The sequence below is a fragment of the Aythya ferina genome (assembly GCF_964211825.1).
Source record: "Aythya ferina genome assembly, chromosome: 5".
Lineage (NCBI taxonomy): Eukaryota > Metazoa > Chordata > Aves > Anseriformes > Anatidae > Aythya > Aythya ferina.
Genome location: NC_140301.1, coordinates 50,295,625 through 50,311,240, shown reverse-complemented (window position 1 = coordinate 50,311,240; position 15,616 = coordinate 50,295,625). Strand labels below are relative to the sequence as shown.

Here is a 15,616-nt window from a genome sequence, read left to right as displayed (position 1 = left end):
GTCACTCCAGGACAAAGCGTGTGAGCTGCCACACTAGGAAAATGGGTAGATACCTATTCAAATGTATTTGCATTTCCCAGTTACTTTTCTACAATTCATATATGTACTTGCATATATAAATATGTGTACATAAGCATATATAAGTGTGCAAATAAGTTTATGTATATAAGTGGAGCAGCTTCTTGCACTGTTTTTTATTGAACACTGCTACACTGGTGTTAGGCCTTGACTTTATAACTGAAAGCACAGTTTGGTTATTTGTGCTTTCTTGGGTCACCTTTCAGAAGAATGGGTTCTGCTACAAACAAGTCTCTATTCTGTCAATCAGCAAGATGACTGTCTAGTGATAGTGACATACAGACTGTAAATGACATTATCCAAGTAGATGAAAAACGACCCTGTTCTGGGTTCAGTGTGTGCTTGGAAACAGGAAAAAAAAATGTGAATAAGACGGTGAGAACTCTAAGAGTACAGTCAACAGTGAAAAGAAAACTACCTGCTCTGATCTGTCAGCAAAAGAATAGTGTCTGTAGCTGCTATTCCTCTCATCATAAAGGCAGACTAATGTCTGTTGGTCTTTTCCTCTGCAAGAAGGCTTTAAGGCCAAGCGTGCTGATGTACCTTGCATCTGTCTCCACAGATATAATGGTGGAATCCCCCGATGAGCACTCTATTGTGACCTATGTGGCGCAATTTCTGGAACACTTCCCTGAGCTGGAAGGCGTAAGTGTTTAGTCTTACGTCATGTCACTTCTATTTGCTTGGGTGTTCTTAATAAAGTCAGATATTGCATTTATCTTCTAGGTTTCTTTCTGAGCTATTTAAAATAAACCACAAGCTCAGTTTTAATTGTTCACATTTTCTGTTAAATCCAGTCAGGTGGGCTTTCATTGCAGATTGATAAACAGATTCAGGAAGAACTCTGCTTTTAAACCTTTACATCTAAGTATAGCTTTCAGAGGATAGAAATGGTTACATAGGCTCTGCTACTTTGGTATATTAGTTTCAGAATAAGGCTGAAGTTTATCCCTTCATCTATGATGATTTGTTAGACTTTAAATTTGCTTTTGTCTTCAGTCATCTCAAGTCTGAGGGCCACAATCAACCTGAATTTAGCAGATATTGTATCAGACACAAGGTACTAGAGACTGCATCTCATCAATACAGCAGTCAAAAGCACTCATTGTAAGCATGAAATAATTTACAGCTTCAAGGACCAGGGCCTTAAGGCAGATTTATCAAAAATTAAGGTTTGAGGAGCAGGCCTCAACAAGGCCTGACAAATGGCTTTTTGAGAAACAGAAGATCAACTTAAAGAGTAATTAAAGAATAGGACACAGAAAACTGGAGGAAAAATTAGAAGTCCCGGGAACTTGAGAAAAGATCTGCATACGTTGAAAAACTGAAATGGAGGCTGCTCGTACTTCTACGCAAACCTAGTTCAGCATAGTCTTTTTGTTACGAAAGGGTCCCCAGGAGACCCAGTGTCCCTTAAGTATTTATTTATTCTTTTGTGCTTGAGTACATGTACATAAATCATGGTTCCTATATTAAAGGTATTTCCTCACATTTATTGACTGAAGGTTTCACTTAGTATGTATTTCAGAGCTTATAGAATTGGTGGACATTACTAAAGTCACTGGAATTAAAATTATTAAAATAATATGACCATGATTATTACATTAGATGAGCATGAAGATTGGTTGGCATTAAGACTTACGGACATTATAATGGAGAAAGAAAAAGCCTATTTATTTATTTATTTATTTATTTATTTATTTATTTATTTATTTTCAGTACAGTCTATTGGAACCGAATAATCTAGTAGATGAATATATTTCACAGTAGATGTAGTTGATTTTGGGATCGTGTCCCAAAAAAGCCAAGTCAGTTGTCTCCACAGGTGCAGCAGGGAAAGATGAATATGTTAACAACTGAGGAGTAGGCTTGTCTGCGTTCTAATCTTCCTGTACAAGTGGCTTCTTCATGTTGAGCTTTGTTCAACTCACTTGGCTTGCCAAATTTGTTTCCCTACTTTCAAAATAAACGAGTCATTAATTGGCCATTCAAAAGGTAATGGGGTGGGTGATGGGCTAGTTACTGTAGCATTTGGGAGAAGTAAAATGATATGTGAGGTATGATTTGTTCTTTAATGAACAAAATCATCACTTAAATCATCACTTATAGGAAGACTTTGCAGATCCTGACAAGGAGCTTCCAATTGAGTCCACATATGTTCACATCAAAGACACACCTTCAGAAAAGGAAAGCAAAATCTTGATTTTAAGTGAAAGTGAAGAAAACATGTATACTGTTAATCATGAAAGGAGTCACCCTGCTCCTCCAAAGGTTCATATTCATGACACCCCTGAGAGAATCCTGTCAGAAACCGCTCCTGAAGAATGTAATGGCAAATTGAGTCAAGTGTTAGATGATTCACAGGAAACCTCGGAAGAGGAGCCTCAAAGGCCTACCTCACTGAACATTACAGGATCTATCCGTTTTGAATCCAATTCATCCCGGCAAGTGCTTAGTGATAAATTGATGCCAGGTGAAGGGGACATGTCTGATGACCCACTGAAACAGAATGATGACTTTTCTCCAGCTGTTCTGACAGACCAGAAAAATTCTGTTGACTCTTTTGAAGACTACTCTGAAGAATTAACTAAAGAAACCTATACTGAATACGACAATGAAACTAAGAGCCTTTCAGCCAATACTTCTTCTTTAAGCCCATTGTCCTGGACTTCAGGTATACTTACAGATGAATCTATAAATAAAGTAGAAGAGAGCAAGCCCCAAATGTCAATTCTTTTACCAGAAGATAGCTCGAAACAAGAAGATACACATAAGTATGTTCTCCATCTTCTAAATGAGGAAGTACTGAAACTGCCAGAAAATGAACATACAAAGCAATTGCCTGTCTTTGAGACAACAGAATCTAACCACTGTTCAGTGAATGGTTCTAATCTTGAAAGCCAAGAACTATCTACACTGCTAGAAACATCCGATGACTCTCTCTCAGATGTGCCCAAAAATGCAGAGGACCTTGACAGCTATGATGAAGATGAGTCTTCAGCGGAAGTGCTACCCAGTTCTTCAAAAGTATCAGTAATACCCCATGATCTCTTCTATTATCCACATTATAACGTTCCCATATCAGCAGTTCTGGATGCTTATGTTGAGCCTTGTCTCGAAGGTTATGATACTGAAAATGAAAACTCTTGTGAAACAGTAACAGATGTTTTACATGAGGAGGCGATACCAGCACAGGACTACTTGGAAGATGCTCCAGAGCCAGGCTTAGGGAAAAACCAAGGAGTTCCTGCACCAGAAATGTATACTGAGAATGGAGAGGAGGAAACAATAGATATTAATGGTCATGGGAATTCTTCCTATGAAGAAGAAGTACTATTAGTAGTAGAAGAATTAGAAAATGAAAAAGATGGCCAAAAGGCCACCAGCAATGAAGATACCACAATTCTACAACATTCTGAGGTATTTCATTTTTTATTAACTGTATTTCTTTGTGAAAATATGGGGGGACTAGTATCTGTACTGAGTGGCTGCCATTTCTTTTCATTTTGCATGCTCTTTGGATAAATACATAAAATGTACTTGGTCTCCTGTCCCATAACACTGTTTGCCACAGCCCTCTACTGGAATGAATGGAATTGCAGCTTCCTGAGATGTGAAATTATCAAAAGAAAGAATAAGCACAATTTGCAGAAATGTTATTTTTACTGATGTTTTAAAATATTTTGAAACTCCTGAGTATAAAAGATTATCACAGTATTTTTATTTTAAATAATTTGTAATGAGAAGAACAGGAAGCAGCATTGTTGATATAGAAAGTATACAAGTAAAGGTATATTTTGTCTGAATCTAAATAAGTTTGTCTATGTAAACAAACCAATTTGAGTAGGTTAAGTTATGTGGATACAATCAAGATTTATCTACACTGCAGAAGGAGGAAGAGAGGTGATTTGGGGCAATTATTTGTGTTTTAGATTTAGGCAAAGTGCGGTGTTGTATTTATCCTTGCAGGCACTGATTTTGAATTGTCTTGCACATTTTCCAGCATAGTAATTTTATGCAGAGTTTTTCTGGAAGGGTTGCCCATTTAAGTGTTTAGATGTCACTCTAGTTGTTGTTTAGGCTTGTTTTGTTCCTGGCAATTATTAGGGTAATGAAGTCAAATTTCTGTTATCTCCAACAGGCTATTTTGAGATAGATTAAAAACAAAAAAGTTTTAACAGATTATTTCAGAGTCATGTCATGCCATGATTTCTTATGTAAAAAGAACTGTCAATTAATTGCATGTAAGTTTAACTTGTGGTACTTTATAGCTCAGTGTATTCAAAATGCTTTTCAAGATAATTTTAAAAAGTTTTTCTCTCTTTAGTGACACCTTCAATCTTGTATGACACATAATCTAGCATCTGAGTAAGCTGTATCACTAAGATATTTGGAAGGGTGGGGAATCAGTCTTGTTGTCTAACACAAGATGTTTCTTAATTTCAACAGGCTGTAGATTTCAACCATCTAGATGATTTAGCAACAATGGGAAAGATACTGAAAGAAAGTAGTAACAGGGAGGAAAAAAACAAAAATATGATAAAAGCAGAAGACTTACAGATCTCAAAAGTTGGGACTACTACTCTGTTACAAGATGAACTGGAAGAAATTGCTAATTGTCATGAATTTTACAGGTATTTCACATTGATTTTGTCTTAAATACATCTAACTGATATAAATGTCTGGGCTTCTAAAGTGTGCCCTGATGTTTCAATGTTGAAACTGGATGTTTCTTCTAGACTTCCTTTAGAAGCATTGTATTGGGTCATTGGCTTCCTCCTGTGTTTCTCTTAAACATATCAAGCGATTTAGTGCCCGTGGGACTTGATTTGACTTTGCTGTACAATCTTAGCTACACAAAGCCAACTAGAATCCCAGTGCATTTTGAGCATGGCTGTGTTGTAAACTTTTTTTCCAAGGGAATGTTTAGCAATATAGATGAAATAACGCACATGCATTGTAACGCCATGTGCGAGCACAACACTACATCATTCCAATAGATATTAGATGGCCATTTTTCTGCCTGAAGAAGTGAATGAGACACTGCTAATTTTAATCCATTCACTTCTCTTCCCTCTTACATCCTAATTTAGTTCTTAGGTAATGCATTTGAGTGGGACATGAACTGTCATTTGTCAGTGCTTGTCACTATAGCACGCTAATGCATTTAAAAGTATTTGCTTAGAAAAAAAAAAATCTCCTTTTTCAGGCTTTCTGTTCCCTGCAATCTGTCAATTATATTATAAGTACACAACCATAGAACCTCACTTAGCTATAAGTTTCACTTAAATCTAGATGATGTCAAAGCTGCAAAAAACGTATCATATACTATTTTCCAGAAGAGATTTAAATTTGAGGATTGGGATATTTTTTCTTTATCAAAAATTTTAACATTTTCCCAAAGCTGTTGTTTAATGTTACTGATAAATTCAAATTCATATTCTAAAACATGCAACAATGAGTGTTTGTGGTTTCACGTAACCTAAAACTAGCATGTGCAATTATAGTAGCTCCCTTTGAAGTCAAAGCAAAAATTAGCTTTATAAATTAAAACACTTTGCTTTTATGTACATTTCAGAACTAGTGACAATGATTCCAACATTTATCTCCGACAAAGGTTTCCTAATACTTCTGAGAAGGTAAGTGGAAATTTACCTTTCTATTGCTATTTCACTATTTCTCTTAAACTCCAAAAGTTGGAAGATTGTAAAAGAGTCTGCTCTCTATATGTACTATGATAACACAAAAGCCCTAAGACTTCGAAGAATTTTAATGCTAAAACCAGGAATAAAGAACTTAAAAGCTTTATTGAACTCTTCAAAATAAAGGTAATTGAGCCTTATTGAACCTTAATCAAACCACAAAGAACTACTTAAAATTCAAATTAAATATATTCTAATTTTGACGTTTACTTTGTTATAACTATAGTTGAAATGTTTCAGTTCTTTGAAGCTTCCTTTACTTGCAGCTTCAATTTCTTCTAGTTTGTTCACTCACTGTATACACGTAGGCATCCTTGTCACAGCCCCACAAAAATGCTGAGTGTCTCTTGAAATGCACTTTTTACCACAGATTGAGCCTTTTGCCTCTCCTTTGTAGTATATTATATTATATTATCTTATACTGTGTATATATATATATATACACATGTATATATCAATAGAATCAGCTAACTGTCAAAGAAATTTATTTGTAATGTGAAACTGCATCCTTAATGGCAGATGTAATTCATATTGATTTCTTGAGAACATACTCCATGACTGAACTCTGGATTTTTAACTCAGAAATGATAGCAACAGCAGTCTGGGCATGCTGAGCAAGGATAGGAATATGTCTCTTTTCAGCACAAAATAAAATTTGGACCTTCTTGGAATTATAAAGAAATTCTGCCACCAAGATTCAACGAAACTGATGTTTCACACAGGTGCTCTGATTTTGCAATGCTGTAAAAGAAAGGTATACGAAGGAGGAGAGTTTTTTCCCTTTTTTTGTGTGTTTATACTAGACTGCAATGGTAGATCTACGGGTGCAGAATAAATTTAGAAGCACACTTTCATTTTGAGTAAACATTAGACATGTTCTACATAGAATGCACACAAAACTGCCATCTTTGTGAGACACTGAACTTTTTCTCCCCTTCCCTCCCCTCCCCTCTTTTCTTTTCTATTTTTTTTTTTTTCCCCTTTTTTTTTTTTTTCTGTCCCAATACTGGTCACTTGTTTGTTTAAGGAAATCTTTGGCGAAAACAACCAGACAATGACAGATGTAAGTGAAAATCTACCAGTCATCAGGTGAGTCTTATTCAGACAAAATCTTCTGCAAGGAATCTATAACTTCTAATTAGTTATAGCTTCTAATAATGTTACAAAGGAAAAAAAAAAATTATAATGGTAGACTGGCTGGACATCTTGTATACTGGTTTAGAGTCCATATTTCCCATAGGTATAAGATACAAAACTTCTTTGTTGCTAGATCTTCCCCTCCATTAAAATGTCTTTTGCTTGAGAGGAAAGGTTCAGCTGTCTTAGCAGGATTGTCAGCTCTTTTTCAACATGGTGGGTATTTCAGACCAGGTAAAGGGTGAAAGGACTTCATACATGAGGCCCTCATATAGCTGATATAGAGAAATTTCTGTGTAATACTCAGATATATATCCAGTACCATATCTGAGTGAGCAGGATGCCCAAGGTAGAAAAACAGACTCATTAAAAGAGGCCAAAAAAGTTTTCCTGAAAATAAGACTTAAAAAAAAATGTGTACAAGAGCATGATACATGTAAATTCATTTTATGATATTACCATCTTGCACCGTTTTAAAGAAGACCTTTTCTTGGTTTTGTGAGAGCTTAGTGGTGCTGGCAGAGTCCATCAGGTTTTGCCGCTAAGACCTGCAGTTGGACTTCTGGGCTTGTTCTCCTACCCCTCAGTTGCTAATTTGTTTCTGGAAGTCTTGGGCTTCTGTTTAATTCTTTTTGTATCTGACATGAGAAACTCTAAAAGTAGCTGATTTGGGGAAAATATATCAAGTCAAATTACATTGTATAAATAAAAGTGTGATATAAGTGTTGCCCAAAGCTGTGTTTACTTTCTGAAAATAAAGAGGTATCTTTTTGGCTGTTCAAAGTCAGCTTATGTCAAAGGAATATACTACATTGGCATGTGTTTAAGATACCTGAGAACTTGTCCAGAGTTTTCAGGGGATTAATTCCTATGTTTTGACTCCTAAGGAAATGCACTGCTAAAACCCATTATGCATCTCAGTTAGCTTGGGCTCCAGCTGATTAGATGGAAGTGGTTTATTAAACTGCTGACTGTTAGTGACCGTGTGATCTTTAGAGAAAATGTTAACAGTGGGAGTTTTTTCTTCTTTTTCCTGTCTCTTATCAAATTCTCTCCTATATTCAGGAATAAAAAAGACATGGAAGCAAGTGAGACTCCAGCATCTCCTCACCAGGCTCCAAGTGTTGATCAGTCAGAGATGTTCTATTTCATCATTTTCCTCTGGTTGCTGATCTACTGCTTTTTAGTCGTTCCACAGCTTCTTAGCAGCAAGGTTTGATCTCTGTGAGGTGTGGAAAAATAAAAGACAGTGGCCTGATTGCTTAGTGTATCTGCATATGAGTATGTACCTTCAGGTGAAGCACAAACAGAAACGTAGGACCTGGTATTTGTGTTCACTATCAGGTTCTCCTCAGTTCCCCTGCTGTTGTGCTATGACAGTGTCAAAGCACATTTTATATTACGACAACTGTGTAAATATATATAAAAATGACCTTATTTAGTAGCTGCGATTTTGTACATTTGTGCCTTGCTTTATAAGATGCTAAATAAAAATGGATAATTATCAGTAGAAATATGAACAATTCAGAGCTCTAGTCTTCAAAAATAATTCTTCTGGCTTCATTCACTTAGGTAGGGCCCAACAGCTGTGAAGATGTGTTGTTGGCTTGCCCATGAATCTGGCCCACCTGCAAGGGATGCTTGAGATGCTTGAGATGCATTTTCACATTTTCCACAGAGTTCTTTGGGAGAGATGGAGGTAGAGCAGAGTTGGAGATGGTGGAACTTACTCACCAGAGGAACTGACTGTAGTGCTAATGGCAAGCCAGTGGAGCAACAAAGTCAGGTGGATGGTTTATTTGTGGAGGGGGGATACGATTTTACTTTTATACTGCATTTGTTATGTTTAGTTTGCAGGAAAAAATTGGGTGTGGAGAAGTGTGAAGAATATACAGGTTAGTGGCTGCTTAGGAGGGAATGTAACGGAAGTCTTCATCTAGAGATTTCTCTAGAGAATACCTGAAGAAGTTTGCTTTTTGTATGTTACTGATGATGGCCATCTTTGAAAAGGTAGTCAAGAAACTTTATTTGCAGGTATTTAAAAACCTTCTTGTAGTCAGGTCATCTGCTGGTGAAATCCTAACTGCCCATCACACTTCATTCTTCTTTGTAAGCTTTTTTTTTTTTCTTTTTCTTTTTTTTTAGAGGAGAAATTAGCATGTGATAGCAATAGTGCATGGTAGGATATCCTAAACACAGACAGGAATTCAGAATCTCTTTCATTCAATAGAAAATTGAAATCTTTTCTGTTCTGTCTTGACTAGAGCTGGATTCACCCTGTGAACATAAAAAGTAGATCCTTTGTGCTTGGTGAACAGCAGATCCAAACTTCGAAACTTAATTTAGTGTAAACCAACATAAGTAAAAAAAAAAAAAAAAAAAGTCTTCTATCTTTCCAGTGAAAATTTTCAACATTTTGAGTCATCTAATTTTGTTGATGAAGACAGTAATACTTTCTTCCAAAATAAAATCTATTTTAGAATTTTTAAAGATGTTTTCTAAAATATAACATTGAAATGTTAGGAATAGTGCTTTTTCTCTGAAAAAAAAATAAATAATCTTAATACAAAATTATTGTCCTGAATACCATGGCACCTATTTAATAGCAGGAACTAGCAACGTACAGTATATTGGAGCAACTGTGTAGAGAGCTCTTCACTATGTGCCAGTCTTCAGAGGCTCCCTGAGTTTATGACAACTCTTTCTTTGTATTTTTGCATCTCTTCCTTTGTTTCTTCCATGCTTCTTATTCTTCAACAGAGGTCATCTGGAGTTGGATTACAGCCTCTTCATTGAACTTTGCAGCTGTCAAAGTTCAATCAAGGAAAATAAGTTTCCTTCTGTCTTCTCTCCCTCCTCCCAAGAAAATTAATGAGAAGATCTTTGGATGTCTCATATAAACCACTCATATCCATAACGAATAGAGAAGTGAATGGCATGCACTGATGCTGGCAATTTCATTACACAATATTTTCTTTTAAGAAAGACAAAAACAAGGGTTTTCTTTCTTCCCTCCTACTGATGATTAACGGCTGAAACAGCATGCAGTGATTGTCTTGATAATTTCACCCAATGTTTAAACTGAGGTGTGCTTGCCAGCCAGCCTAGCCCATGAAAAGATGGAGATTGTGTCTTCCATGTAAAATCAATGAAAATGATAAGTACATGATACTTGGTATTTGGCTGCTTTGTATATGATATAATATAGATATAACAGAAGCAGTCTACCTTAGTCAGCCATTGCATGTGTAAGAAGATCCAGAACAGAGTTATGAGCCTGCATCGTTCTTCCACAGTGCAAGATCCATCTCTCACTGCAAGTACCCTGTTCTGAAACTGTTGCTCCTTTTTGGACTCGGTGTCTAGCTTACAGTCTAAAAGTCTGACCGTGAAGCACTCACTGCAGCAAAACCCATTTTAATAAGCTGGCTAGAAGACCGTCTTGAGGTATCTGAGTTTTTAAAGGCTGGTGGATGATCTTTTATCTATCCATTTTTTCTGACAGATCTGTGCACTGTCTGAATAAGGAAGTTTTTCCTGAAAGGCCTGGGGTTTTGAAGACTACTAAAGTTGAACTGACCTCATGTGATACGTTGGCTTGGTAGCAGAATTCAGACATATATGGGTACTGATCTGTTAAGTCCATGTCAGTGTGCTCAGGTGGCCAAGAAGGCCAACAGCATCCTGGCTTGTATCAGGAATAGTGTGGCCAGCAGGATGGGGGAAGTGATTGTCCCTCTGTACTTTGCTCTGGTGAGACCGCACCTTGAGTACTGTGCTCAGCTTTGGGCCCCTCACTGCAAGAAGGACATCAAGGGGCTGCAGCGTATCCAGAGAAGGGTTGGTGAAGGGTCTAGAGAACAAGTCTTATGAGGAGCAGCTGAGGAAACCAGAATTGTTTAGCCTGGAGAACAGGAGACTCAGGGGAGACCTTATCGTGCTCTACAACTGCCTCAAAGCAGGTTGTAGTGGGGTGAGGGTCAGTCTTCTCTCCCAAGTAACAAGTGATAGGACAAGAGGAAATGGCCTCAAGTTGCACCAGGGGAGGTTTAGGTTGGATATTAGGAGACATTTCTTCACTGAGACGGTTGTGAGGCATTGGAACAGGCTGCCCAGGCTGAGTCACCATCCTTGGAGGTATTCAGAAGACGTGTAGATGAGGTGCTTGGGGTCAGGGTTTAGTGGTGGACTTGGCAGTGCTAGATTAACAGTTGACTTGATGATGGAGGTCTTTGCCAACCTAAAGGATTCTGTGATTCTATGATAAGACCAGTTCTTGTTGAGCAAACGTATGGATAGCAGAGTATTGGAAAGTGCAAGTGTTGGGAAGTGTTTGAGGATTACCGGATAAGGGTGTGTGGTGTTCACAAAAGCACCATTACGGACTGTGAGACAGCTATAAGGGGATGGTTCAATGTTATTGTAGTTGGGTAACTTCACTGCAAAGTGTTTCATTGCAGTGAATTTTATAGAAAGTGCAAGGAGAGGTATAGGATTAAAGACAGAACATTGCTAGACATTTATGGGGCAAGCGTCTTAGCGCTGAAGAAATGGGTTAAACAGTCACAAAATGAAATGAACAGAGCCTTTGCCAAATTGTAGGACATTATCAGTGCAAAGATGGGGCAAGTACAGATTGCAGTAAAAAAATGACAATCACTTTTCAATGCCATGAATATTTTTGATAGATTGAGCTCTAAAATGTATTTTTATTGAGTTTCTAGATTGTAATGAATGTGTCTACAGAATTTTATGCAAAGCTTCAGAGTTCAGCTGTTTTAAAAAGATTTTTTTATATAGCAGTGATTATTTTATCTATATATTTAATAGAACTGTAAAACCATTTTAAGAATACCTGTAAAATTCTGTGTATGTGATATGATTATTTATTGATTATGACTCATGAGAATGAACATTGAGCTATGCATAGGTTGCATCATGCATTTGAAAACTGGAAACTGCAAAGAGAGGAAGAGCTCTTAATGAACAGCAGACTTGAAAAACATGGGAAATGGTTTGAGTACAATTGTGTGATTCTTCAAGCCGCGTAGCAATATATTATTTTGTGATGTTAACTTTCAGCTAAAGTTGCAAAATATACTGAATGATTAAGCTACTTTCTTCCATTAAAACACTTCCTGAGGCTGAAATTTCAACATCTTGATATTTGGTGTCTAAACACACTTAAATCCTCTACATCTTCTGGTGATGGTCATTTTGCTCCAGCTCAGTATGACTCTAACTTCTTTATCCAAGTAGTGTGCCATTGAGTTTCCTGGGGTACCCAGGTTGTGTGATTTTGGTTTTCATTTCTTTTTAAGGGTTTTTTATACTGACCCTTACATAATCAGATCTTTCAGAAGACGAATTTGGCCATTGTATGTGTTCTCATATTCAGGAATCTACTGGGACAATAGGTATAATAGTGCATTATCACTTATGCTAGCTTTAAGTACTTGGAGTCCCTTCTTACCAAGCACAAACGTGAATGCATCCAGTGATGTGTTCAGTTTCTCGACTTCTGTGGAAGTCAGTGTGACACACCTGTGTGCTAAGCACACACTACAGGATCTGGCCCTGAGGGGACTAAAGTCAGCTTTAATCACATAGGACGGGAAGTAGCCACAAACCCTATGCATTACCTTAGGGCTGGAACCCCTCAAATCTGATGCACACAAACAATGCCACAGACTTCAGTTGACCCCTTTGCACGCGTAACAGTTGTTCGCATAAATTCTGTAGGATCGATACCCTATTCTTTCTAGGAAGTTACCATGCACTGCCATTTTTTATTAAGGGAACAGCAGTGGGGGATGAATGGCTGGAACACAATGGTACGATTGCTGGTTGGAATGCGCCTGTGAAAATTCCCAAACCTCTACAGACGAAACCTGTACCTACCCCAACAATTGGTCACCCCATTTTCCACTGGGCTAACAGATGGTGAATCTGAAAGGAGGGAAAAAATACTAAATTTCTGTATTTTCATGGTGTGCAGACTTATTGTTAGGTAGATAACATTGAATTCTTCCCCTCTGCATACTACTGATGATACTAATTTACAGCTGCCTTACTTACAATTTCACATTCCAGGACTTGTGCTAGGGCTAGCTCCTACCCCATGCAGGTGAAGTTATTCTTGCCAGAGGCTGGGATTTGTATGCCCATGTAAAGAACACTGGAGAAGACATATTCTGAATGGGATCACTCGCTTACTCTGTCCACCTCTTTACACACAACTCTAGAGCTCATAAAGGGTGAAAAATTAACCTTTTATTCTCAAGTGCCATGTCTATTTCAAGGTTATCTTAATAGAAATTGTGGAATATCAGAGCGTTTCTTTCTTCCCCTGAATATGAAACATGGGAAGCTTCCTTCCATCTCAGTGGCACTTTCAATGACTCCTTTCCAGGCAGCTGCTACTGCTGATAATGGAAAATGAGAAGCGTGTTATTTTCTCACCGTGAGGGGAATGTCTAAGTCTACATCTCTGGAACATAAAATTGGCCCCTGGGTGACTACTACAATTCTTTCCTCATGAAAAGGTTAGAAGGGGCAATAAAAATAATTAATTTTACCTCAGTGAGAAATAGTAAAACATAACATTCCAAGAAAGGCTAGATCGTGGCCTTCGCTGTTGTGTTCAAGTCAGGTAATATTTTATTCCCAGAGTAGCTTCATTGCTTTCAGTGGGCCTTCCTGGAATCTCTTTGATTCATGGAGTATGTTTGCTCTGTGTCCAAGGAACCATTCGTGGAGCACTGACCTGATCCACAGCTGTCACAAGGCTAACACAGATAATCACTGGTGTTTAGTTAGAAATGACGGCCCAATTTAAATAAATTAACTTTCAAATTATGTGCTGGTGATTTTTTTTGCGGGGGGGTAGAGAAATAATGCTTTTTTTTTTTTTTAATGCCAAATAACACAAGTCAAATATGCCTTTTTGTTACAATAAAAAAAAAAAATCGATCTCTGCTTTTTTCCTCAACAAATCAAGTTTCAGTTTGGCATACCATTTCATGCTATTTTATTCTTCTGTGAAAAAGCTGAAGAAAAAACAAACAAACAAACTGTTTTACCATTGTTAAAGTTCTCTAGTTTAAATTTGTAAAATGCTAGTTTGCTAAAGAGTTAATAAGGGACATTTTTGCTCAAGAAAACATTTAGAAGTAAGGGATGTAATATGTACAATACATGTTTCTCTTTGGCAAGTGGTAAGGAACGATGATTATTTAAATGAGAACCTGCGAGGTGGATTTGAGTGGCTTCAAAAGACATACTGAAGGAGATGAATTTTTGTGTAATTTCAAATACATTTCTTCTAAATGCTTTCAATCAGTGGTATGTATTGAACATTTGCACTTGTTGCTCAAAGCTAATTTTTGTGAGGAAGAAATGTATTCTTGTGTATAGTTGGTAAAATAGCAAAGGGAACGTTTTTAGAAACTGCTACTCTGTAATAAGATTAGTATTTACTAGTGAATAGTTATACTTTATTTTATAAAATCTCTGATTTTGAAATAAATGGACAGGCTTCCTGTATATAATCTGTCATCTGTGGGTTTGTCCTTTTCCTCTTGATTTCAGTAAAAATCACCATTTTGTTCTTATTATGCATTTTAGTGCCCAGAAGCTATTCACTTTTTAGCAGAGAAGATCTCAGTAAACAGGGTAAATTCATAAACTGTATTGTTTCCCCATCTACCCAACAAGTGACTCTTAATTTTGGAGGAAAAAGCAAAATTATAATCCCAGTCAACAAACAGAATGAACTCCAAGTTTTTATGAAGGTGATTATATATTACTAAATTTGTTAATGCATAGAAATTGGTATTAAAAAGGCAAGCTTACAAAAACAGCTGTGCTGAATTATATAGTCTTCTTACAATTCAGCTTATCTGGCCTGTTTCTATGCAAGAGTCTAAATGTTTAGACCAATGGTTTAGTAAATTACTAGGTGCAAAACTGATTCATATTTACTATGCTCTTCTCCTCTACACCTTAATTCCCTTGGCAGTATATGAGCAAAGGGAAATAAAGTACAATAGAGATGCAACACAATTCAGAATCAGACCTATGATCTTCCTCCTGACAGACAGAACTATACTGGATAAACAATATATGGGGAATGGCGCAGGAGTTCTTCTCTAACTAAACTTAAGGGCTGGTGGGCTTTTTGGAAGTGTTCACCCATTCCTTACTACAAAATGAAATCACCTCACATACTTTCAGTGTTTTTCGCACCACCCCTGCGGTTGCTGGTACCTATTTTGTGGACCATTCTCCCCCACACCTAGTGCTTGTAGATGGTAAGAGAATATTCATAATGCTATTGGGAATTTGGGATATTTGGGTCCAGTGGGAGAAGAATAAGTTTTTACAAGAGTATGGGATCCAAGCTTTTGTTCAAACTCTAGCACGGTGAGAACAAGAATTGTTGGATTTGATTTTTTTCAGTGAACTGGAGAAAAGTCATTGTGGTAGCAACTACAAAGCCAGTCTCCCTTATCCTTGCTGTGTAAACACAGCTTTTGTAGCTTAAAGAAGGTGGAAATGCAGCATAGGAAATATAACAATCTGTCTGGATCATGACAGTGATAAAACTACCACAGGGTTCATTTCATGTAAGGAACCAGTATGCATATTGTGGTTGTAAGAAAACCCAAACCTCCTAAGGATAACCTGTGGTCATTAGG

General features: G+C 37.1%; 1 protein-coding gene across 2 annotated transcripts in view; it reads left to right on the top strand.

Moving 5' to 3' along the window:
- The window catches only part of CLMN (calmin), a 72,156-nt gene extending 63,978 nt beyond the window's left edge, over positions 1-8,178 (top strand). For both annotated transcript variants that reach the window (XM_084520444.1, XM_084520445.1), the window contains exons 8-13: positions 641-723; positions 2,188-3,498; positions 4,528-4,712; positions 5,657-5,717; positions 6,808-6,869; positions 7,983-8,178. In XM_084520444.1, the coding sequence (XP_084376570.1) occupies positions 641-723; positions 2,188-3,498; positions 4,528-4,712; positions 5,657-5,717; positions 6,808-6,869; positions 7,983-8,136 (1,856 nt within the window). In that variant the 3' untranslated portion in view covers positions 8,137-8,178. The remainder of the gene's footprint in view (positions 1-640; positions 724-2,187; positions 3,499-4,527; positions 4,713-5,656; positions 5,718-6,807; positions 6,870-7,982) is intronic.
- Positions 8,179-15,616: the final 7,438 nt, after the last annotated feature.